The sequence below is a fragment of the Manis javanica genome, chromosome 1 (genome assembly GCF_040802235.1).
Source record: "Manis javanica isolate MJ-LG chromosome 1, MJ_LKY, whole genome shotgun sequence".
Classification (NCBI taxonomy): Eukaryota; Metazoa; Chordata; class Mammalia; order Pholidota; family Manidae; genus Manis; species Manis javanica.
In genome coordinates, this window is record NC_133156.1 from 4,228,350 (window position 1) to 4,253,870 (window position 25,521).

The window sequence follows — 25,521 nt, forward strand, 5'->3', positions numbered from 1 at the left end:
TTCAGCCAGAATCTGCCTCTGGTGGTTTCTGCCCATGCATTTGTTCTGACCTGACCTTCCAGAGCCTCGGAAAACAAATTTTCCACCTCTTCTCCATGACAGCCCTTCCAGGATTTGAATACATCCTTCACTTACCCTCATCATCTTCCATTCTTTTTTATATTGATCACCCCCACTTTTTTCAAGCATTTCTAATATAACAAGACTTTTCAAGCTGTACATCCCTTTAACTATCCTCTCTATGGAGATGTCACCTAAGAATTTATCTGACAATTTGGGGAATCTTGGCATGTTCAACTTATGCCATTCAGAGTATGAAATGCAAGTTCTTTGATTTGTTCTGATCTTACCTCTGCTAGATATCAAGGGGATGAAATGGAGGGAGTGCTCTTTCCAGGACACCAGGGCTTGTTTAATAAACCTTCTTCATAGACCCCTTCCTTTAACAATGTTGAATGGTCCCTCTTCTTTCTGATGGTTGTGGTGTCCACACAAGCAGGATGATGAGAGCTGCTTGAAAGAATCTCAGAGAAAAAGGAAATCTGACTTTGAAGATAAAGCTTTTCATCCTTTGAAAGACATGTTCCTATATGTCTGCCTCCTGTTCTCTCAGGTGTCTTGCCTGATCCAGTGCCTAGTTTTGAGGCAGTTCTAACAATACTTTAATGCCTTTTGACACAATGATAATTATTAAATAAATAAGACCACAATAATGAATCACATCCATTAAGCACTTACAATGTGCCAGACACAGTTCTAAATGCTTAATTATATATTTTTAAATCTTACACCTATTCTGTGCTGTAGGTGCTATTATATCTGAATATTGAAGACCAGAGAACTGAGCCTCAGAGAGGTTAAATAAACCATTAACACACATAATTAGTTATTTGTTTCCAGGCACTCATGATAATCATCATAATGATCGCCTAGAGCCTCTTCATGACCCTTAAAGCATTTTCCAAATCTTCCCAGCAACATAAAGGCATATACAACGTACTCAGAATGTTAAACATCTCTTTAGGATTTAATAATTATTTGAAATTATTTGAAATGGTGTTTCATTCTAATCCTTTGAAAATCATAATTGACATATGGTAGATGGAACTATATGAACTAGTTTACTTAATTGAGCACTTTTACTCCAAGTAATTTTATTCAAATGGCTAGTCAACATTGCACTTCCTCCTACAATAAGTACATAGGGAAGACAGGTTCTAATCCCAGCTAATTCTCTAGCCAATCATACAGTCATAGGCCACTCCTCTCCTCTCTGGACTTCAGTTTCCCTGTCTATACAATGAGGGGTTTGATCTGATCTCCAACATCTTTGCTTCAGGTGTCAGTAAACTATGGCCCATGGGTGAAATTCAACTGCCACTTGATTTTGTTTGGCTCATGAGTTAAGAACTGATTTTACACTCTTAAATTATTGGAAAAAATGAAAGGAATATTTCATGACTTGTAAAAATTATGATATTCAAATTTCTGTGTCCATAATAAATTTCAGTGTGACAAAGCCGAGCTCAATCATTTACTATTATCTATGGCTGCTTTCACACTATGACAAGAGTTGAATAGATACAACAGAAACAATAGTCACAGCTGGCCCTTCACAGAAAAAAATTGCCACCTCTAGTACAGATGTGGAGTAGGTGGGCACTAATAGACTTTAGATAAATCAGACGCTTGGAAAACATCTAACCAGCTTTAGGAGGTTGATGTCAGGGAGTGAAACCTTGTATACTCTCATGCAAATGTTCTATTAAGACAGAAAGCTATACCAGAATGCCCCCCATTTGGCAGGGTAAGACATTTATTTGGGGCTACTAACAGTGTCAGCCACAATGTCTAAATTTTTTTCCCTCTTTGGGGAAATCTGGGAACACCACCCTAAATTTGATGTGGCAATCTAACACATTGATGAAGAAAACAGGTTTTATGTTTGGATCATGGTTTGAATCCTTGCTTGGTGTGTGATCTCAGGAGAGTGTCCAAAGGTCCCTGAATCATAACTCCTCAAGATAAAGTGGGATAGATACTCACCCACTCATTTATGCAAATAAACATTCAGTGCCTACTATGCACATTCATCTCTCAGTGTTCATGGAATTAAGTAGGATGATGTATATAAAGCATTTAACAGAAAGTCTGACTTAGGATAAGTACTTAGCAAATGTTCAGTATAAGGCTAGTGATGACTGTTGACTATTTCATTTTTCATTTGTAAATGATAGCGATAATTCTCAAAAGTTCATTTACATGAAGTTATATAATACATATTAAGTGGCACTTTTGCCAGTTTTATTATTTGTGTTATTATGAGCAACGCTTCTGAAGCTATGTTTCACCAGAACACTTAAGAGCACCAATGTTCTGTAATTCCAGGCCAAGAGACAACAAGTTAAGTAAGGCTCCCTTAACAAATGATGAAAATGAGTCCATAAATGCAACTTCTCTTCCATGTTTCACCACTTTCACTCCCTCCCTACTTCCCATGAACTAACAGATGATTCCTAACCATTAAAGTACACCAGAATTTTATAAGGATCTCTTTTTATTTTTTAATGGCACAAAAAGGAAAATATATGTACATAGTGAAAAAGAAAAAAATATTACAGAAGGGTATAAAATAAAAAGCAAATACCTGCTCTCTCCAATCTCATACCTTTTAAATAACTGTTTTAAATCTTCTCTGTGGTTGGTGAATCTACTGGCTTCCTCCATACATGTACATAATATATCTATGTCTCTTTTTTTTGGTTCATCAACTTTAATCCCATTTGAGACTCTCCATTAGAAAGATGATGAATCATTTCATACTACTCCTCATATCGAATCCTCAATGTTTGTCAGTTATGCTATTATTTGGAATTATTCTAATTAGCACCTTTATAATTTTAATACATTAAACCTTGACTTTTTTATTTACTAGCATTAGAGCTTTGTGAAAAATACAGATGTTCAGTTTCCTTTCCCAGGCTACTAAATGACAATTCTTAGGGATGGCTATTTTTTATAATTCATTTGATTTTTATACTTGATTTATATGTGAATCCCACATTTCTCCCCTTTTTTTAAAATAAAATGCTGAAGTGGTAGGTAGATGCAAGATAAAGGTAGAAAACATAATTTAGTGCTGTAAGAGGGCAAATGTAGATCATCAGGTGTGTGCCTATAGACTAAGTATTAATCCAGCTAGACAAGGGCAACAAAACATCCACGGATGCAGGAGATTTCTCTCAAAACAGGGGGGGTGAGGTTCTAAGCCTCACCTCTGTTGATCCCCAATTTCTCACCTGGTGGCCCCCCTGCGACTGTGCCTGTCTTAGGTTGTTCCTCCCTTGAGGAGTCTTACCTGTCCATGGCTATTTTGCAAGAGTTCCCTAAGCTATTCTGATGTGTTCTTCTGGTTAAGGTCTTCTATCCCCAAGTGCCTGTGGTGCACCAGTCAGCTCATTTGTGGTAGAGCATTTTTCACAGCCACTCATTCATCAGTCACAGGTTAGACAGTGTGAAATGCCACAGAGGCACTGAAGAAGCAGATAGGAACATAGTGACCTAACAGCTCAAAGAGCTCACTCATCACAAAGCCCCATTTTAGATGAGAAACAGAGTTACTCTGTGAAGAGCAGCATCTGGTCCAGCTCTGTGGGGATAGTGGAAGGAGTATGAGTTTGGGATACTTGAGTTGTTACACTGAATAACTTGAAAAGAAGCATTTTGTGGATTAATTTCATTTTTATTCAATAAAATTGAACATTTAAAAATATTTAAAAACTACTAAAGAAGAGAGTAATGAACACAGTACTTGGGGGCATATTATAAATAGGCAAAATGGCTCAAAGAGAGTGTGAAAATAAAACAATAGTTTAATCTTTAATAGAATGTAACTGGTTATGAGACAATATTACATAATTCATAGCACAGATAAAGCAGGTAAAAATGTACTAATTATCAAATATTACCACCATCAAATATTTTTAATAAAAAGCATAGAAAATTAGACAACTGTTTAATTAAATCTTATTCAGTGAGCATACTCAGGAAAACAGTGAGTTGAATTTTCCAGTTAACCAGCAGACAAATTGTTAATGCTGTATTTTCCCTGCTTAGTCAAGAGCATTCTTCTGTATCGCCAGAGTACATTTTCTCGCATTACAGAGAAACCAAGTCTAGTAAGTATAACATCCTCATTTCTTTGTGATTAAGGACATTGTAGAGACTCAGGATGACCATTCCAGCATGAAATCTTACACAGGAGGGAAGAGGTCAGCTATTAGATATGAACTGATCCCAAGCCCCTAATTTGCGGCTTGTTTTTTCACAGACATGAGCTTGTTTTATCATCCTTTGCCCATTCCTTCTCGGTGGAGCAGGAGTTTGGTTAGAAGGTCCCATCAGTTTGATTAGATGTAATGGAGGTTTGGCTCCAATACCCTTGTAGGCAGACATTCTGGTGATGAAGTTGAGTGGCATTTATGTTTAAATAAACTCTGCCTTTTCCTTTGGGCCCCATTGTTTGATATGGGGACAGTCAGTACGAAATGCCCAGGAGCCTGTTACAGATCTTTCAAGCAATAAAATTTGACTGCAGGAGATAATTTTCATTTCAGTCTCTCAATATTTCATGAACGAGATGTTCTTTTTAAAGTCTCTAAAAATTACAAGAAATCTCCCAACTGTGCATTAGCTTTTAACCAGTGGTGGATTGGTTGTGCACTTAGGTGGTATAACAGCTTCGAATGCTTACTGGGAATGAGAAGCTAAATCTGAGTTAATCTGTACTAACAGCTTGCTAGAACTGTTGTACAAATCAGTAGACCTCTGTGAAATTCTGTAAACTGTGGCTGTGGGAAAATTTAATCTCAAAAGATACTTCCAATTTGAGCTTCTCTTTTCAACCAATGAAAATCATCCACTGGCATTTGTTGCCTACTGATCTCATATATCCTCTGCCTTATTAGCATTCTTGCTTGAGGAAAGTCTCTGGCTGTTATTCATTCACTCAACAAATATGTGTTGGCCATCTACTCTGTGCCAGATGTAACTCTAGGTACTAGGTTCTAGGGCACATCAGTGAGCAGAACAGAAAAGGCCTCTGCTCTGGCGGAGCTAACATACCAAAGGGAGGAGAGAATAAATGAACAAGATCATCTTAAATGGTAATGAATGCTCTGGAGAAGCTCAAACAGGGCACTGAGAAGGAGCTGACTGGCCTAGGGACTTAGGGGGACTTCGTTGGGTTCCCCTAGAAGCAGGTCTTAGACAAAGATTCAAGTAAAAGTGGTCTCTTTGGGTACCATTCCAAAAAACAATAGCAGAGACTCAGGAAAGTTAGATAGGGAAGGGATGGCACAATCAAGACACTTACCCAGGCAGGCTGCGGGAACTGATCCCTTAGGGGACCTCTAGACATTGGTGTAGGACACGCCTCAGGGTTATCCCACCCAGGGGAGAGGATTCTGAAGGATTTATCAACTTACTCCCCATCTGTGATTTTCTGAGTGCTGCTCTGGGTATATTAACTCCCCAACACATCTGGCTTGCTCAGCACGTGGTGAAGTAATAGGTATTTGCAGTTAGTATAGAAATAGAAGTATACAAAGGGGAATAGAAATGAGCAGGGTACCAACAGCATCTATCACAGGGTGAGCATTGGATCTTTACATAAGGGTCAAGAAAGACCTCTCTGAAGAAACCACCTTTTAGCTGAGATCCAAAAGACGGCAAAGGGCCAGCCAGGAAAAGCACACTTCCATACAGCATAGCTGGGACAAAGGCTCTGAGTGGGGCTGAGCTTGTTTAGAAAATGCAAACAAAAAGTCATAGAGCTTTAGAGGCACTGGGTTGGGCATGGGGGTATTTCTAAGTCTGAAGTTGTTTGTGATTACATCCCTTAACAAGAGAACTAGATCAAGTCAATGAGAAATTAAGAGGCTTGGACAATGCCATAGGGATGCACTTTAGATGCTATGCTACAGATTTACTTCTTATTTGTTTACTGTCTGTCTTTTCCACTAAAATGTAAGCTTCATAAGAGAAGGAACTTGTTTTATTCACTATTACAGTAGCACACTAGAGATTCTCACAAGCATTTGTTGAACGATGAGCACGCAAGCGAGAGAAGACCTTCAGAAGCCTTAGTTCTGGCCTTCTTGGCCGCTGCTTCATTGACTGACTTTGTAAAGTCCATTTTCCTAATCTTTCTCAGCTTCTTTATCTGGCAAACAGACATATAATTTTTACATTATAAAGGCATAAACTGAAATGAGGCCATAGATATGAAAGTACTGCCCACTAAGGAATATATCATACAAATGCAAGGTTTCCTTTCTAAGTTGAAGCCTTCCTGAATTTGACTGAACTTTACCAGAAGAGAAGGAAAGTTTCATTTTCAATAAAGAAACTTTGTGGGTATTGCAGTTGATCGAGCCTCACTGGGTAGAGAAGACCTGGTCTGTAGTCTAGGAAAGGGCACAGGCCTTGGATGATCAGAATCCAGCCTCTTCCACAAACTTGCTGGTGACTTTGGGGTCCCCAGGAGCTTGCCCCTGATGGACTTCAGATTCTTCCTATCTCAAAAAGGTAGAGAGTGGAGTTGGTAAAGGAGACAGTTCCCTCCTCAGGTTTCCATTTTGCTCCATATCTGGGCAGCAATAATCCTGGCCAACATTTCTTGATCACTCAGTCTATACCAAGCACCTGACATATACAGAATTGCTTTTTCTCCCCAACTTCCTAAGCTCCATTATTCAGACAAGACTACATCAGGTAACTGAGTCCAAGGTAGCAAAATTAATGGCTGTGAGTAGCAGAGCCAGCACTTCATTGCAGGCAGAGCTGGTGTCTGAGCAATCACTCTTATTCTCTGTGCTGACTTTGTGCACAAAGTGATCACCAAGTTAAGATGGAAGGGAGATACAACCTTCTCTCCAGTAAGACAGAAAGTCCTATGACTCTGTAACATGATTAAACTGATTTATCCAGGCAGCCTGTTCTAACTTCTTTCCCCTCCTCTCTGCACAGGGTTTCATGGACACTGACTTAAACAAATTCAAGGAGAGTGGAGCAAACGTGACAGGTTTCCAGTTGGTGAATTACACAGACACCATCCCAGCCAAGATCATGCAACAGTGGAAGAACAGTGATGCCCGAGACCACACCAGGGTGGACTGGAAGAGACCAAAGGTAAGGGGATGGGAAGCAGGCAGCAAAGGACCAGCCTGGCTTCTTTGCCTGCCCCAGGTTTCTGAGAAGGGTTATCCTTTAGAAAGGGACAGGTTCCGAGAGGAACAAACTAAGGAAAATGTATCCATAAAGATTGAGAGTATCCTACAAAGGTCAAGTAATTCAAAGTGATGATACTTTTAACAAGATCAATGTTCTGCTTTCCTCTCACATAAACAAAATTCAGAAGTCAGCAATCAAAGGCTTATAATGGCTCCACAATCATCAAACACTCAGGCTTCTTCTGTCTTCTTGTTCTGCTATCTTCAGCATATAGCTGCTACATTATAGCCCAAAATGGCTCCTGAAGCTTCAACTATTGCCTTAAGATTCTACATACCAGGAAGGTAAAAGGAAAAATAAAAAACACAACTGAAACCTCTACTGTAGGCAGGCACACCATGATACACAACTGCAGGGGGATGCTACTCACACTCATTTATTTGTGGTTTGATCTTGAATTATGCACAGAGATTGTCCTTATTCTGGTCCGTCATGTACCCAGGTAAGAATCTGGGAAATCTAAGCAATGTCTAGCACATCTATGCCTCAGAGGGTCAGCTCCCAATTATGAGGCAGGTTATCTGCCTCTCACTTCCCAGGAATACAGCTCTAAACTCTGCAGCCGAAATCTATTTTGTTTGCTGTTTGACAATGTTTTTTGAATAAGGATAGCAGGTAATTTCTCTTCCCCATGTCAAATCCAACAGTTTGGCAATGGCTGTGTGGAACAATGAGTTGAGAAGGATTCTGAGGCCAAATTTGTTTATCTGGGGCAAATTGAATCCTTGGCAAGTTTCTCTGGGCAGTTGGTCAGTTTCTTTTTGTGAATGGCAAACCATGAAACTGAGATGCTTCTCATCCTGATTTTGCTGAACTGATTAGCCATCCAAAAATGAAGACTTATTTCACCATGAGCTTAAGCAAACAAAATCACAAATGTAACTGAAAGCAATGATCGAATCACAAAGCAGTTAATTAATATGTGAATACCCTACCCAACTTCCAAAAGACTGGAGATTTAAAAAATAACATGTAACATACATTGTTTTACTAAGTGAGGAAATACAACTTAAAAACTAGAAAAATTATTATACATTCATTGTATAACTCTCTATTGTGAACTTAGAATATGAAGAAAACAAGCTAGACATTAGGCATAACATGAGTTCCAAAGCCAGGAAATATTTTCCTGTTTTATTATTCTGGTTATGTTTCATCAACATCTCAGCTACCTTCTAGGCAAGAGGGGAAAGGTTAAGAGTTATCATGAATAAGCACAAGAGGAAAGTCTACAGACTATAAACCTGCCACTTGGGCAAGCCATACATGGAAATAAGAGCTTACCCTTCATGGGTTGTTTTCTTTTACTGTCACAAGGGATGGGAGGATAAACAACTCCTCTTGGCTCCTGAGTGGTGACTGTAACATAAGAGAAAAATGCACTGTTTTTCCATGGACTGTATCAAAGCTGTGGATGTACTGTATTTAATATATGCATTCTATTTCTAATTAAACCAACATTTTTAAGTTACAAGATTGCACACAAAATCTAGAATTCTGGCTTCTCTTTGAAAGACACAACTGGCAGCATTCAACTCACAGTTCAGAAGGGCAGTACTAGCCAACAAGGTGGAACAGCAGCCCCACGTAGGGGGCAAGCACTGCCCAGTTCACCGCTGCACCCCTACACCCACTCCCAGTCCCTGGCCCCCTGCCAGAATTCTGATCACCTGGAGCACATTCCCAGACACAGCTCCTACCTGCCTGTCACCTCTCTCTGACACCTGTCTCCATCCCTCCCACAAGTACACCTCTGCGCTTACCTACGATAGGGCGAAGGTAATGGCTGAGGCTTTCCAGTGCCTGCGGAGGCAGAGAATTGATATATTCCGCTGGGGGAATGCTGGGGACTGCCTGGTTAACCCAGCTGTACCCTGGGGCCAGAGGATCGACATCCAGAGAGCTCTGTAGCAGGTGAGGCCAGCAATGGCTGCCTGTCCTAGGGTAGCCTTGTAGGGGATTTCGACGTCAGTTTTGGTGTGATACAGCTATTGAAAAGAAAAGGTAGATCATGCTTCAGGTTTGGACAATCACTGCATTGTGTTTGTGGCTCTGTGTATATAAGTGTTCATGTAGGAATTAAGGCAACAAAAGAAAAACAAAAATACCCAAATTGTATGGTCTAGTAATTTCTAATAGCATGAAAGCTCCATTTCCTGCTTAGAGACTATGCTAAAAAAGGGAAGCTTTTCTGTATTTGGAAAGGGGACTTGAGATGCACAGGGATGAAACTGAACCATTTCAGCAGCCTCCTGGAGACTCCCCGCTTTCCCTGATTTTCTGGATTTCTTCATCACCTTTGCTCCTTGCACGTTTCATGTGGGAACCCTGAAAATTCCTAAGTACTTCTGATCCTATTTTCTTGCTTCTCAGCATTGCAATCAATTTTGTTTGCACTTAAGAACAGTCAAGGGCAGGGACAGAAAATGGCCATGCTCACTCCAATCAATTGTCTATGCAAAATATTCTTTGCCTGAATCCAGATTCAACAGAAAAGAATATAAATATTCAATTAGCGATATGTCTGCTGTGGAAGCAGGATGAGGCAGTGGTACACGTGGGCCATGTATTTAGCATCCCTGGGTTAGAAGATTCTGGGGGCTTGCCTTCTGCTTTATCACTCTCAAAACTCCTAGAAATCTCCTGAAGTCCCCAGAAGTCTCTAGAAGGGCCTTGAGCCCAGGCTATGAGTAGCAAACTGGCTGATGGGTAGCACCCTATGATGCCTCTGGTGCCTCCTGATGGGGAGCCTGTATTTCCAAAGGGGCTGGGGAAAGCGGGCAGTGCTCACCATCAAGCAATGTCCACGTATCAGGAGCACTGGCAAGGCAATACCCTGGTATTTCAGTGCAGATGCCCCGCAGGACCTGCCCTCCCCGTGCAATGGAACTGCCAAGATAAGACCAGCTTTACTTTTAAGACTACATCCTAGGGGAGGACAGGAGCATTTCTGAATGAGGGAGAAATGCAGAGTGAAATGTACAACTATTTCCCACATGTCTCACAACCACATGTGCAAAGCTCTAGCAATTTTCACAACCTGAAGAGACGAGAAGGAACATCACCAGCTGTCCTCAGCTAGATGAACTGCCTTTACATGGAGACTACGTAGTTGTGTCCTTTGAAATGAAGCTAAGTGGCAGCCCTGTGACCACAGGAGGAACATGCGATGGGGTCCTCCAGCAGCCCTTCCTGCCTTTCTCGTCTCTATGTAAGGCAGCCCCAATCACTAGGCAGCAAGAGCAGACACCAGACAGTTTGGCAATGATTGCCAGAGAGGTAACCCCCACCCGCCTTCCGGCTCATTGTAAATGCTCTTCCACACTCTGCAGTTGAGACAGATTTTGTTTGTAATGTTCAAAAGGTCCCAGAGACTTGCCCTCAGCTTCACAACCCTCCCAACTCCCTGTTTTCTCCCATCTAAATGATGTCTGGGGAGCAATATTCTGATGCCAACGTGACAGTGATGAAGCCTGGAAGGCAAAGTGGACGGCAGGAAGGGCTCTGAACCAGGAGGCAGGAGAGCTGGCATTCCAAGTCAGGCTGGGCTCCTTGCTGTCTGGGTGACGTGGAAATACCCGTATCTCCCGCTCACTCCCCTTCATTACCGGTGACAATGAGGAGACTGGAGAGACAGCAACTGGTTTCAACTGCCTTTAAGACTAATTCTTGGCATCTATTTTTTTTCAATAGACTAACTCCCATCTTTCCGGTGGTAATGTATGCTCTTCATTTTCTTCTGCCTTCAGTGGGGTTTGCAAAGAAGCATTGCCTTAGTCAAAAGAATAGGACCTTTGTATTGTTTTGGAGTGAAGACATGTGTACATGCCTCTCAGGCAGCCAGGCAGCTTCGCACTGAGAGCCTACTGCACGCCCTGGCCTGGGGCCACGCACTGGGGACAATGAGAGCACAAGAGACCTGCCCTCAGTAAGCTCTCTTCAGTCTTTTTTGGCAGGGGTTGCGGGGCCAAATAGCCAGTGAATATAAACAGAAAACATCTGATCCTAAGATCCGTTGTTCAAACTGATTCCTTTTCAAATCTTTAAGGACCTAGAACCACAAGAATTTATTACTTAAAGATTACTAACTTCCATTTTCCTTTACTTTATCAATGAAGCAGCTGACCCAGAGTGGGCGGTCCTTCATCAAGGGTCACACAGCAGTTTAGCAGCACACTCTGAACCAGATTCCATGGCTCCTCTTGTCTCAGACATGTCCTATGGTCCAAGAGGTCTTTGCTTGCACACTGAGCTCTGGGGCCTTCCACACACAACCATGGCCACTGTCCAGCCATTTCACCATTCAGACCTATCTCAAAAGAGCCGCACCCCTCTTGGGCAACTGTGTGATCACAAGAGGCCAGGTGAATCCCAAAGACATTCAGTCCTTGGACCTGGCATGGGGCACTCAGCTCTCTGCTGCCCTAATAACACTGGCCTTTGGGTCACAGATGGGGAGGGGACCTGTGGTTCAGCTTGTGTTAGACCTGGCGTGTCTGTGAGTTAGGCGTAGAGGAATAAGCCTATTACTCTAAAAATAAAGGTGATACCAGCTATGATAGATTACTGACTTACTATGTACAATGTTCTGAATATGCTTTATATGTCTGATCTCATAGAATTCTCAATATAACACTCGGAGGTAGCTAGCTTTATTAACTGCTTTATAAATAGGGAAACTGAGCTTCAGATGTATTAAAATTTTTCTCAAAATTATAGTTAGTAGTGAAACTGGGACTCCAACCCACATCTACTTGCTGCCTCACTATGTACACATAACTGCTCTGCTCTGAAGCCTGGAAGGGCCAACCCAGCAGAAGAAAAACAGAGCCAGGGTCCAGCCAGCAAGAGCACATGGCCTTGGCTAATACCCACACACCCCACGCCCCGCCCCTCACTGCAGTGTAATTTCCCCAGCAGCAGAGTGAAGGTAATCATGCCGCCTGCCTGACCTCCAGGGGACTGTTCAGAATACTAATGAGCCCGGGAAGCCTTCAGTGCTCCAGGAAGCTACTGACTGGCAGGGAAGATCCAGCTCCCCAAGTCAGGCTCTTAGCATTTGGGGGTCAGAGGCCCTTTGAGAATATGATTTTAAAAAAAAAGCTTTGAACTCATTTTCCCAGAAAAATGTATACATGTACTTACATGTATTTTTGTATAACCAGGAGTTGAGGGGACCATAGACACTTCTGGAAGCCCATCCTGGGTCCTGAGGTGAAGGACGTCTGCCCTAAATGAAGACCAGCCCTTTTAGTCTTTGCGTCTGCAGTTTGTTGACCAGTGATCTAGCATACCCAAGTGCAGGTGTACGTAGAAGTTTGCTAGGGGAGGTCTGAGGTGAGGCGAGCATTTGGGGTGTAGGACACAATCTCTGTCTTTTGGCACTCCAGACCTAGTTTTGAAGGGAAGATAAACTCTGAGATATAATACCTATAAAGGTGTGGCTTGAGGATTCAATGACATAGCCAGACACTCGGCACTATGTATGGTCAGAGCAGTGTGCTGTGACATCAACAAGGCTTTCTCTAGGAGAGTAACTGGGCCTTTAAACAGAGTGATCATATAACTTATCACCCAAATTGGGACATTTAAGAATGAAAGGTAGCACTCTTATTAATTATCCCAAAAGAAGAGATGTAGACTGGAACTGTCCCACACAAACTGTGATGGATGGTTGCAAGCCTTAAAGGAACGGTGAAGTGAAATTGAACAAAGAGTAAATCGGTTCGTGGAGGGTCATGGTGGGGTGTAAATGATGCCCAGGAGTCTAGAGGATATAAGCAAGAGCTGAAGGCAGCACTCCTGTTAGGAGTTCAGAAGAGAAGAGCTCAGTCCTCACCATGGCTCTGCTAAGCACTACCTGGGGACTCATGGACTAATCGGTCAAGTTTTCTAGCATCAATTCATTAACTCCCAAGTGGACATAATCCTCTTAGCAAAGTCTCCACTGGTTGTCACAACCCCCATTCTCCCCCCAAAAAATTGTTTAAGGGATAATGCATAAGTTTCTTTGAACCTCAGGGCAACTGCATGAGATAACCACAACCAAGATTATTCGTCCCACTGTTCTGGTGGTAAAGTGGTTGGCATAACCAGAATGTGGTCCACAGGGACCTAGTCCACAGGCTCTGACTTCCCAACATCCAGTGAGCACTGAGGAGGAGAGGCTCAGAGAACAGATCACAGCCACACAGAGGTTACAGAAGCCCTGGGTCCAGAGCAGCAACACTGCCTCCCCAGGGATGGGGGCGGAGGAGTCCTAAGGATGAGAGAAACACTAACCAGCACACTCATGGCATCAGAGAGGAAAAGAAAAGTTATGCTTCAGCATCTCATGGGCGGCAGACTCTGAGGTGGCACCCAATAGCATTTACAGGAAACCCACGGTTAATTCTCCATCTTTCACAGAGGGGCTGGCAGGCACCAGGTTGGCAGCGGGAGTTCCAGAAGGCAGGAACTAAGGGGAAGCTCCAGGCCTCCACCAGTGTGACCTCAGTCACCCTGGGATGGGAGAGTGGGCAGATGAGCTTCAGAGGCTCAGCCCTGGGAGATAGGAGAGCATTTTCCAGATTTGCCCAAAGTGTATATTTTTGAGAAGCTTCATCCTCTGACTATGAGTCCAAACTGTCCACATAAATGGTTTGGAGCTGAGCCATTCTCTTGACCTTCCTTTGCTCTGATGTCATGGAAGGCTGGTTCTGGGAGGCTCCTTTCCTATGCTTTCACTCATTTCAGTGTGTGTAAGCCTTGGCTTCTCCAACTAGACAATAAGAGCCTTCAGCTGCCCCAGGCCTCCCATGACTCTGTGAATCCTGAATCAGGAGCCATAAGCTCTGAGTCTCATAATGCTATTCATCAAATGGGCAAGGTAACATCTGCTCTTGCTACTCACTTTTTTTAAATGAACACCAGATAAGCAGCTTCTGGTGATGACACTGTGACATCTCAAGAGATCCTCTCATCACTAGAACTTTGCTGATGATTAATTTTATGGAAGCTGAAAAGGCATGTAAAGGTGACAGGGACAAAAACCCTCATTTCTGCTGATGGAATCTCCTGCTCTGAGACAATATACCAGACCCAAAGCTTCAATGTTAAGGCTTATTTTTCATCCCTCTTACCCACTCTACACAACACTGTGGTTGTAATCATTGCCATCATCATCATCATTTAAATAATATATACTTTACATCCAATGTTTACATCCCAGTGTGCTAAGCATTTCACTTCTTTAAGGAGGAAAACAAGAAACAGGCTCCATGACTTGCTCACATCACATAATTAGGAATTAGCAGAGCATGGCCCAGGTAATGTCCCCCTGTGTGTGGGGGGGGGGGTAGCACAGCAGGCGCGTAGAACACACTGCTTCGCACATTTCTGTGTTGCCCACATAGAGCCAAGCACAAGAGCATTGTCTGCTGTTTGAGAGGCCATTCGGTACCCTAAGTAAAGATACCAGAATATATCAGAAGCTCTGAATTTAAGCCTTCCTGATACTTAAATGGTGTTGTCCTGAGCAAATAACTTTATCTCCCAGAGGTTTGGTTTATCCCATGTAACTGAAGATAATAATGTCTAAACGACATACCCTAGGGGTTTCCTGTGAGTAGAGAAGAAGTAACAAGAATGAAATAAACACTTGGATGATGGTGGTGGTATTCAAAACACTATTGATAATAATTAATCTGGCCTTTCTTGAATCTTACCATGGGGCAAGCATTTATCGTAAAATATCTCATTTAATCCTTAAAACAACCTTAAGACATAATTAATTCTAATTGGTTCTATTAAGCAAATGATAAAACTGAGTCATAGAGACCTTACATAATTTTCCAGACTAATATGCCATAGTAATCATCGGTATGACACTAATGCCCATTTGGCTCATCAGTGACACTTCCTTCTGGGCTGCTCAGCCCACCATCCAGTCATCTGCACATGTGTCTACTCCAGCCCATTTTTCCAGATGAGCCACTTGAAGCAGTATTCAGTCTCTCTGTCTTCTTGAACCTGAATGAATGGGAGAACCAAAGATGGGCAAGAGACAACAGAGGTGCGAGGAAAGTGCAGCAGCCAGCAGGCTGGCGCGCGGCCTCCTCCTCCTCCCACTTGTAGGAGGAGCACACTCTGTTTTCTCTCTGTAAAGCAGAGCCGGCCTAGACTTCTTCAGAGTGAGGATTTCTGCAGATTTATCTGAGAGTGAAGGGCTTTGTTGAATAATTTGTGCCACGTTCTGGGACTGTCATTTTCTTCCCACTGAGAGTTCAAACCAGAAGGTGAAGAGAGGTTCAGCTTGTAGCAGTCTCTCTCTCCATCTCTGTCTCTTCCTCTGTCTCTCCATCTCTCCCCCTCTCCTCTCTCCCTGTATGTCTCTCCCTCAGTCTCTCCATCTCTGTGTGTCTCTCTCTCTGTCTCTCCATCTGTCTCTCCCCCACTCTGTGTCTCTCTCCCTCCATCTCTCTCTGTCTCTCCATTTCTGTCTGTCCCCCACTCTGTGTCTGTCTCTCTCCATCTATCTCTCTCTGTCTCTCCACCTCTCCCCAACCCCCTTCTGTGTCTCTCCCAATCTCCCTGTCTCTCTGTCTCCCTCTCTTTGTCTTTCTGTCTCTCAAATACACATATACTCATTGCAGCTATTCTGATACCTTTTGAAGACAGAGTTGTTGATCACTGTCAGAAAAAGATAGAATTCTGCAAGGCTTCTTGTTAAGCAATTTGACAGGGGTGAAGAAGTAAACAGCACCAGGTTACAGGGCCTGGTTCATATTGGTTACAGGCAGAGACTCACCTCACTGGCCTCAGACCACACTGAGCTGAGGACACACAGTAGGCTACCAATAGAGAATGAGGTTTCTTATACTTGAGCAGATATAAAGCCAGACTCATCCTTAATCTGAAGGTAGATGTGCGTGAGATGTATTACTCACACAAAGAGAAGTAGGCTTGGCACTAAAGGCCTTGGATCCCCCATGTTGACCATCTGACCTTGCCTTTGAACTTGAAGACCTGAGGCCATGAAAGTTTGATTTGACTCATTTGTGGAAGCCAATACAGCATGGTTGGGGTTCCAGTACAAATTGTTTTAACCAATCGTGAGCTGTTTAAAACCCTACATGTTCTGGTTTTAATGTAAGGGGTTCTCCTCAGATGCTTTAAAGTCTGCACAGCACTTTGACGTTTGCTGTGTCTGATATGGCAGATGGGGCAGGAATTTTGGAAACTGGAGGCTTAAGCAATGAATTTTACACAGTCACTTGGTTGCTCAGGGAGAGGATGGGGTCAAATTCATGTCTCCAGAGTACAGGTCTTTACATTCCCAGGTATTTTATACTCTGGCCTCACCAAGGAAGTAAGAAACCATATTCAAGCACAGCGCAAGGCATCATAAGGCCAACCCCTAGTCCTGGGTCAGGTCCTGGTTCGGGCCCTGTGTCGGGCCCTGGCTAACAGGAGCTGGCACAGCAGCCCTTGTCCTTTCCAGGCCTCCTTCCAAGGAGTGGTGCTACTCATGGTGGTGCTCATGATGGGGGATCACTGATTAGGGATGATACTGAGATTTACTAGGATCTACTTTGCTGCATTGTTTCTGTTTACCTAAGGCAATGGGTAGGAGAGATTTTCAGGATGAATTTCAGTTTAGTGGGAAAGAGAACTGTGCTCAAGGGATGACTGCTTTGGGCAACAATGTAGAGAGTTTGGTATTCACTCCATTCCAAGACCTCATCCCATGTAACATTCTTAGGTGCTGGATTATAACTTCAGTAGGAAAAGAAAACAAACAAACAACTATGAAGTACAATGTCTGAGTTCATTATTCAACACTTGGCTTTGCCTTCCAGGTACGGTTTGAAGGCTTGACAGGAAACGTGCAGTTTAATGAGAAAGGCCGTCCGACCAACTACACCCTCCATGTGATTGAAATGAAGCATGATGGCATCCGAAAGGTAAAGGACACCTTTTCTTCCATTCCATGGGGAGGAGAGGGCTGAGAGGAGGCTCAGGCCAGCATTAAAGGTATTGTGAGCCCACCTTTCCTGGACTGTATCTCTTTGAAGAGACACAGGCACTGAGAATTTTAGACTTACCTCTGCCACTAACCAGCTGGGACGTTGAGCAAATCAGTTCTTTTCTCTGAATATCAATTCACTCGCTCATCTGCAAAATGCAAATCTCTACCTTTGTTCCAGGTGCTTGTGAAGATCCATGGGATGGGAAAATACTTAGAAAATATCACGTAATAGATGTGTATAAAATGTTACTGTTCACAGAGTCCTGAGGGATCTGAAGAACTTCAGAATAGTGACTGTTGATGAAGTCAACCATCTTCTAACCCACACTTGTTTATATCCACTCCCTTTTCCATACAGAAGTAGGAATGAAAAGTATACTAATATACAATATATACACATATTAAAATGTTTAGAATAACATTCAAATCTTTGGGAAAACATTCAGAATTCTAAAAGACCCTATGTTCTCTGGCCTGTCAATTTCTCTGACCTTGACCCTTGACACTCATTTCTTTCCTCTGCCCACTACAGTCCTTCCCTGGCCTCTCTTGTTATACCTCATAGCAGCCTCTATTTTTCTATCCATGGCCTTCATCACAGCCTTCTCTCAAAGAGAAGACCAAATGATCTAATGTGTGTACTTCTAATTACTGGCCTGATATGCTCAAAGTTGAGTCTTAATCTCTCAAAGTTAATGCTCTCTATGCCTGTGCTGTCAAATAGAGTTGGCATGCATAGCTATTTAAATTTAATGTTTTAATTAGTTAAAATTTAAAAGTCAGTCCCTCAGCTGCACTAGTCAAGTGTTAAGTGCTCAATAGCCACATGTGGCTACTGGCTACCATACTAGACAGCACAGATGTAGACCATTTCACCACAGAAAGTTCTATGGACAGCTCTGCTTACGCTCTATCTTCAACTCCCTTAATCCCATATCCTTATCTGGAGCTCTGCCCTCTACTTCAAAGTCGACCTCAACTCACCCCAATTCACTAAGGCTCTATTCATTTTCTATTACTGCTGTAACAAATGACCTCAACCAGTGGCTTAAAACGCCACCACCTTCTCATCTGTAACTTTGTTCTGTGTGGCAGAAGTGACTCTGGTCTCACTGGGCTAAAATCAGGGTACTGTGGATTCTGGAGGCTCCAGGGGAGAATCTGTTTCTTTGCCTTTTCCAACTCCTTCTAGAGACCACCAGATCCTTTGGCTCACACTACCCTTCCTTATTTTCAAACCCAGCAATGGCCCAGAACCCATTTCCCACGCCCTACTGGGCACACTTCAGGAGTCAGTTACGGTAGGACGACAACCTGTCGTCACTCTCAGTGGGCACCATCTCTGGCTAGGAATACAGCCGCTGGAAGCACAGCCACTTCTCAGCAAACCCTTGGCATTGTGATTGCAGCAGGTCATCCTCCCTGGGGACAAAATCTACTGCAAGTGGTGCTCATCCAGGAAGAGTCCGAGTCCTAGTTAATTTCTTTTATCCCCAGTTCTCCCAACTCCTGCACTAGAGAAGACATCTGCTAAGTTACTTGCCCTTAGGATCCTCAGTTCCTGCGCCTATGAAGTGGGGACATAGCACATATACAGCAGCTGCTGATCCTTGGTCAGTGAATGTTGCCTCTGGCATTGGCTAGTCACAGGTATGGTAAATGTCAAGGAGGTGGCATGTGACTGAGATGGCTTGTTTCTTCCTTTCAAAGCATTTTGTTCTTTAAGGTAGCTTTGAGGTAAATCAGCCTTAGGGGCACAGCTCCCCTTTGCTAGTAAGCTCAGGCATGGTGGCCCAGTAGGCTGCCTAAGTTCGCACAGTGAGCCATGGCTGATGGGGGCCTAATTTTGGGTCCTGACTCCCCAGTCACACTCATGTTCCTGCAGCTGCTGCTATAGCTGTGGGCATCAGAGTGACACAGTCATTTTCAGTGAGTGAGGGGATGGGGTGCTTGGAGAATTTTGCTGCCCTAGAGGGGACACCAGTCACACGGCTCAATCCCCAAGCTGTCCCCCTTTCCAGTGCTGAGAAGTGAGGCATCACCCCCGCCCTGTGGGTGGAATTGAATGTAGTTCTTCTGTGGGAGGCCTTGGCCAGGCAGGCCGGTTACTGCCACATAGAAAATTGCTGACCAGAGACCCGGGCTTTCCCTCAGATCCTCTGAACAATGGTCTTTTATGCTCAGGGTAAAAAACCCTGCTATTTCCTGGAGGAACAAATTGACATTTCTATATTATATATGGCAGTATCAAAATTTACTCAAAATTAAAATTGGATGTTGATCTCATTCTTTTCCCTCTAGGGGAAGGGGTGGTAATAAAGCCAGATTCTTTTCTTCACCTGAGCAGTAGGCTGGATATACTGGGGACATTGTGGTGACATAAGTAAGAACAGAAGTTAGGCTGCTACCCCAGCCCTCCCATTGCCCAGCTGGGGGTCCTCAGCTTCTCTCTTAGTCTCTCTGGTCTTTGAAATGAGGAGGTGCTGGGCTACAGAACCCCTCAGTCCTCACTGAGTGCCACTGCCCATGATGGTGCACCTGCCAGCCTCCCTCGCGTCATCCCTCTCCTGGCTGGGCTGCAGCTTCCTCAAGTGGAGGTGGGTTAGGGGCCTTCACCAGATGACTGACTGGCCTTTGGTGTGACTGTCTCCAGGTACTCATCATGGAACCAGGATCCCAGCCCTGTGAGCTGACCATAGGCCTTACCCACTGACTATCGGGAGCCTCCACAACTCCTCAAGACTTGCACTTGTCCCCAGGAACAGAGGCACGGTAGCAAGATCAGTGATCAAACTTCAGCAAACAGAATTAACCTTGTTAAAAATACGGATTCCTGGGTCTCAGCAGCTGGACTGCCTGTTTTTAGAGAACAGAGATGAGGCTGAGGAGTCTGCAGAGCTGAAAAACCTCTTCCCTCGGTGGTGGAGTTCATGGTGCTCTAAGTGGTTTGGTGAGAAACACTGGCAGAGTTGTTATGAGCTTGGACTTTGGAGGCAGACAGGCCATGATTTACATTTCTACTTTATGCTTTACCAGGCACAAGACCTTGAACAAGTGATTTAGCTTCTCTGGGCATTAGTCACATCCTCTCCGAAAGAGGGACAATGCCTCTTACCTCACAGGGTTGCTGCCAGCATTAAATGAAACAATGCCTCCTGCCCCCACTGATGGTAGCAGGGAATTCAGAAAAGTAGTGCCTAGCATGCAGTGGATATTCTGCAGGTGTTTTGTTTCTTTCTTAAAATGCCCTTCTTTAGACCTCAGGGATTTTTATGTCAGCCTCGAGTTTGAGTAAGCCAGGCTGTGCAAGCCAAGAGAATGGATAAATCAGCAAACAGAAAGGACAGAGTAACCTTAAAATCCACAAGCAAATCATCATTCTTTATTTTTCAGATTCCAAGGCTATTTTTTAAGTTACCTTCCAATGACTAAATCCTTTCTCAGAATGTGGGCACTGTACAACACAGAGAAGACAAGTAGAGATTCTACAGCATATTACTGCACTGATGGTCTGTGACTCTTGTGGGGTAGGTGGTGAGGACTTGATGATGGGGGTAGTCTAGCAACCATAATGTTGCTCATGGAACTGTTTCGTACTGACACCAAAATAAAAAGAAACACACAGTACCTTGGATCTGATTTCCCTTTACCCTGATGCTGTCAAGTTTATCATTGCCCACCTCACAGAAATCACACCCCAACTGCGGAACAGCTTCTGAAGTAGGAAACTGCTCCTCTCACCATACGCATTCTGTGTCTAGGAAAGAGACACCTCTGTGATGTCATGGAATCTCCACTCAACAGTGCTGCTCTTTCAAATCCAATCCCAGAGGGCGGGCACTACCCAGCCATGGGGAACAGTGTCATCTTAGCAAACATTAGTGGTTTTGGCCTTTATATATATATATATATATATATGAAATGATTTCACTCATCTGTGGAGTATAAGAACAAAGAAAAAACTGAAGGTGCAAAACAGCAGCAGATTCACAGAAACCAAGAATAGACTAACAGTTACCAAAGGGAAAGGGACTGGGGTGGATGGCATGGAATGGAGGGATAAATGATTGGGGGAAAAAGGGGATATAATGATTACCAAGTATAATGTGTGTGTCGGGCATGGGGAAGGCTATACAACACAGCGAAGCAAATAGTGTCTCCACAGCATCTTAATACAATAACAGACAGTGACTGCAATGGTGTATATGGGGGGAACTTGGTGATGGGGGAGTCTAGTAAACTTAATTTTCTGCATGTAATATTGATTAATTATAACAATGTAAATAAATAATTTAATGAATAACTAAAAAGAATGCAGTAGCCCACTTTAAAAAAGACATGCGAAGCCCTATGTTTATCACAGAACTATTCACAACAGCCAAACTAAGAGCCGATCTGTAGATGAATGGAAAAAGAAGATGTAGTATATATACACAATGGAATTTTATTCAGCCATAAGAAGAAAACAAATCCTACCATTTGCAAATAACATGGATGGAGCTAGATGGTATTATGCTCAGTGAAATAAGCAGGGTGGAGAAAGACATAGTACCTCATGATTTCACACATATGTGGAGTTTAAGAGCAAAGAAAAACTGAAAGAACAAAACAGCAGCAGAATCACAAAACACAAGAATGGACTAACAGTTACCAAAGGGAAAGGGACTGGGGAGGATGGGTGGGAGTGGAGGGAAAGGGGGCATTATGAGTAACACGGATAATACGTGGGTTGGCACGGGGATGCCTGTACAACAGAGAGAAGTAGTGATTTGACAGCATCTTACTATGCTGATGGACACTGAGAGCAAAGGGGTATTTGGGGAAACTTGGTGATGAGGTGAGTCTAGTAAACTTAACTTTCTGCATGTAATTATCAGTTAATGATAGCAACACAAATAACCAGATACCTTAATAAATAAATTAAAATAATGCAGTAGCCCACTTTAAGAAAGAAATGTGCAGACCAATGTTAATTACACCACTATTCACAACAGCCAAGCAAAGAGCATATCTGTAGATGAATGGACAAAGAACATGTAGTATATATAGACAATGGAATATTATTCAGCTGTAAGAAGAAAACAAACCCTACCATTTACAACAACAAGATGGAGGTAGAGGGTATTATGTTCTGTGAAATAAGCCACGTACAGAAAGACAAGTATCATATGATTACACCCATCTGTGGAATATAAGAATAAAGAAAAAACAGAAGGAGCAAAACAGCAACAGACTCACAGAACCGAAGAATGGACTAACAGTTACCAGAGGGGAAAGGACTGGGGAGTATGGTTTGGACTGGAGGCACAACAGGGGGGAAAAAGAGGGGGCATTATTGTTAGCATGCATAATGTGGGGGGTGGCATGGTGATCGCTGTACAACACAAAGAAGAAAACCAGTGATTCCATAGAATCATAATATGCTGATGGACAGTGACTGCAATGGGGTCGGTGGGGGTAACTTCATGATGGGGGAGTCTAGTAAACTTAATGTTCTGCATGGAATTGTAGATTAACGATAACTAAATTTAAAAAAGAACAAAGAAAAAATTGAAGGAACACAAGAGAAGCAGACTTAGAGGACCCAAGCATGGACTAATAGTTACCAAACGGTAAGGGACTGGGGTGGATGGGTGGGAATGAAGGCATAAGGGGTGGTGTAGATGAAGTGGGAATTATGATTACTGTGTATAATATGGGAGGTGGGCATAGGTAGGGCTGTGCAACCAGGGAAGACAAGTGGTGCTTCTATAGCATCTTACTAAGCTGGTGGACAGTGACTGCAATGGGGTACCTGGGGGGGAACTTGGTGATGGGAGGAGTCTGGTAAACATAATGTTACTCATGTAACTGTGGAATAATGATACCAAAACAAATAAGTAAACTAAATAAATAAACAAACGCAGCAGCCCAGTTTGAAAAAGACATGCACCCCTCTGTTTATCACAGCAGTATTCACAATTGTGAAGGTAATTGTCCATCAGTAGATGAACAGATTAAGGAGATGTGGTACATATACACAATGGACTCAAAAGAAACCCACAGTACATTGGATGTGGTTTCCATTTTCCCTTATGCTGTCAAGGTATTCATTGCCCACCTCACCAAATTAACACACCTGGCTAAGGTACCAGGCTCTGAAATGGGAACCTCCTCCTCTCATCTAGGAAAGAGGCACCACTGTGACATCATGGAATCTTCAGGCAACAGTGCTGCTCTTTCAAAGTCCACCTCCAGCGAGCGGGCAGTTCCCAGCCATTGGAAGCTTCATAATTTTGTAAACAGTAGTGGTTCTGGCCTACACATATTTATGAAATGATTTCACTCTTATGTGGAGTATAAGAGCAAAGAAAAACTGAAGGAGCAAAACAGCAGAAGACTCAGAACACAAGAATGGACTTACAGTTACCAAAGGGAGGGTGACTGCTGTGGATGGGTGGTAATGGATGGATATGGGATGTGGGGAATAAAGGTAGCATTATGATTAGCAATAAAAATGTTGGTGGGCACGCAGAGGGCTCTACAACAGAGAGGAGAGAAATAGTGATTCTACAGTATCTCACTATGATGATGGACAGTGACTGTAATGCGGTATCTGGGGGGAACTTGGTGATGCGGGGAGTCTAGTAAACACAATGTTACTCATGTAATTGTTGGCTAATGAAACCAAATATAAACAAATAATTAATATATGAATATATGAAAACTAATGCTGGAGCCCAGTTTAAAAAAGACATATGCAAACCTACATTTATCACATGAATCACATGAATCATTTATCAAATGAATTTACTCTTCTGTGGAGTATAAGAACAAAGAAAAACTGAAGGAGCAAAACAGCAGAAGACTCAGAACACAAGAATGGACTTACAGTTACGAAAGGGAGAGTGACTGCTGTGGATGGGTGGTAATGGATGGATATGGGGTGTGGGGAATAAAGAGGGCATTATGATTAGTAATAAAAATATTGGTGGGCACGGGGAGTACTGTACAGCAGAGAGCACATTAAGTAGTGATTCTACAGTATCTCACTATGATGATGGACAGTGACTGTAATGCGGTATCTGGGGGGAACTTGGTGATGCGAGGAGTCTAGTAAACACAATGTTACTCATGTAATTGTAGGCTAATGAAACCAAATGTAAATAAATAATAAATATATGAATATATAAATAACTAATGCTGGAGCCCAGTTTAAAAAAGACATATGCAAACCAACATTTATCACAGCACTCTTCACAAAAGCTGAGCTAATTGTCCATCAGTAGATGGATGGATAAAGAAGATGTGGTCCATACACACAATGGAATATTACACAGCCTTAAGAAGAAAACAAATCCTACCATTTGCAACAACATGGATGGAGCTAGATGTTATTATGCACAGTGAAATAAGCCAGATGGTGAAAGACAAGTATGTAATGATTTTACGACTCTGTGGGGGACAAGAAAAAAGCAAAACATGAAGGAGCAAAACAGAAGCAGACTCACTAAACCCAAGAATGGGCTAACAGTTACCAAAGGGAAAGGGACTGGACTGGATATTTGGGAAAGTAGGGATAAGGGGGGAGGGAAAAAAAGCTCGCATGATGATTAGGATGTACAATGTGGGATGGTTTAACAGGGAGCACTGTACAACACAGAGAAGACAAGTAGTGATGCTACAGTATCTTTCTATGCTCATGGACAGTGAGTGCAATGGGGTATCTTGGGGAATCCTCGTGAAGGGGGAGTCTAGTGAACATAATGTTACTCATGTAATCGTATATTAATGAGAAAGATACATAGAAAGATAGAAAGATAAATAGGTAAATAGATAATAAGTGAATGAATGAATGAATGAATGCATACATGCATTCATACATAAAGAAGGAAGGAAGGAAGGAAGGAAGGAGGGAGGGAGGGAGGGAGGGAAGGAAGGAACGAAGGAAGGAAGGAAGGAAGGAAGGAAGGAACCTGCAGCACAGTTTAAAAAAGACATGTGCACCAGTATGATTACCACAGCACTATTCACAATAACCAAACTACAATTATATGAGCAACATTACGGTAACTAGACTATCCAAATCATCAAGTCCCCCCACATACCCCAATAAAGTCACTGCCTATCAGCATAGCAAGATGCTATAGTATCACTACTTCACGTCTCTGTACTATACTGATTTCCGTGTGGGACCTCTCCCCTACATTATTATGTGAGCTAATCGTACTGCCCCCTTT

General features: G+C 42.9%; 1 protein-coding gene across 2 annotated transcripts in view; it reads left to right on the forward strand.

Annotated features, from left to right (window-relative positions):
• LOC140845700 (glutamate receptor 1-like) overlaps nucleotides 1-21,180 on the forward strand; it is a 127,044-nt gene extending 105,864 nt beyond the window's left edge. Inside the window, exons 2-5 of one of the 2 annotated variants that reach the window (XR_012124540.1) lie at nucleotides 7,030-7,191; nucleotides 17,133-17,237; nucleotides 18,800-18,952; nucleotides 19,956-21,180. Coding sequence is in view for 1 of the 2 variants with exons in the window: in XM_073220505.1 (XP_073076606.1) it covers nucleotides 7,036-7,191; nucleotides 17,133-17,237; nucleotides 19,956-20,015 (321 nt within the window). In the remaining variant the exon portion in view is untranslated. The remainder of the gene's footprint in view (nucleotides 1-7,029; nucleotides 7,192-17,132; nucleotides 17,238-18,799; nucleotides 18,953-19,955) is intronic. The other variant, XM_073220505.1, reaches the window with a different exon arrangement.
• The last annotated feature ends 4,341 nt before the right edge of the window (nucleotides 21,181-25,521 follow it).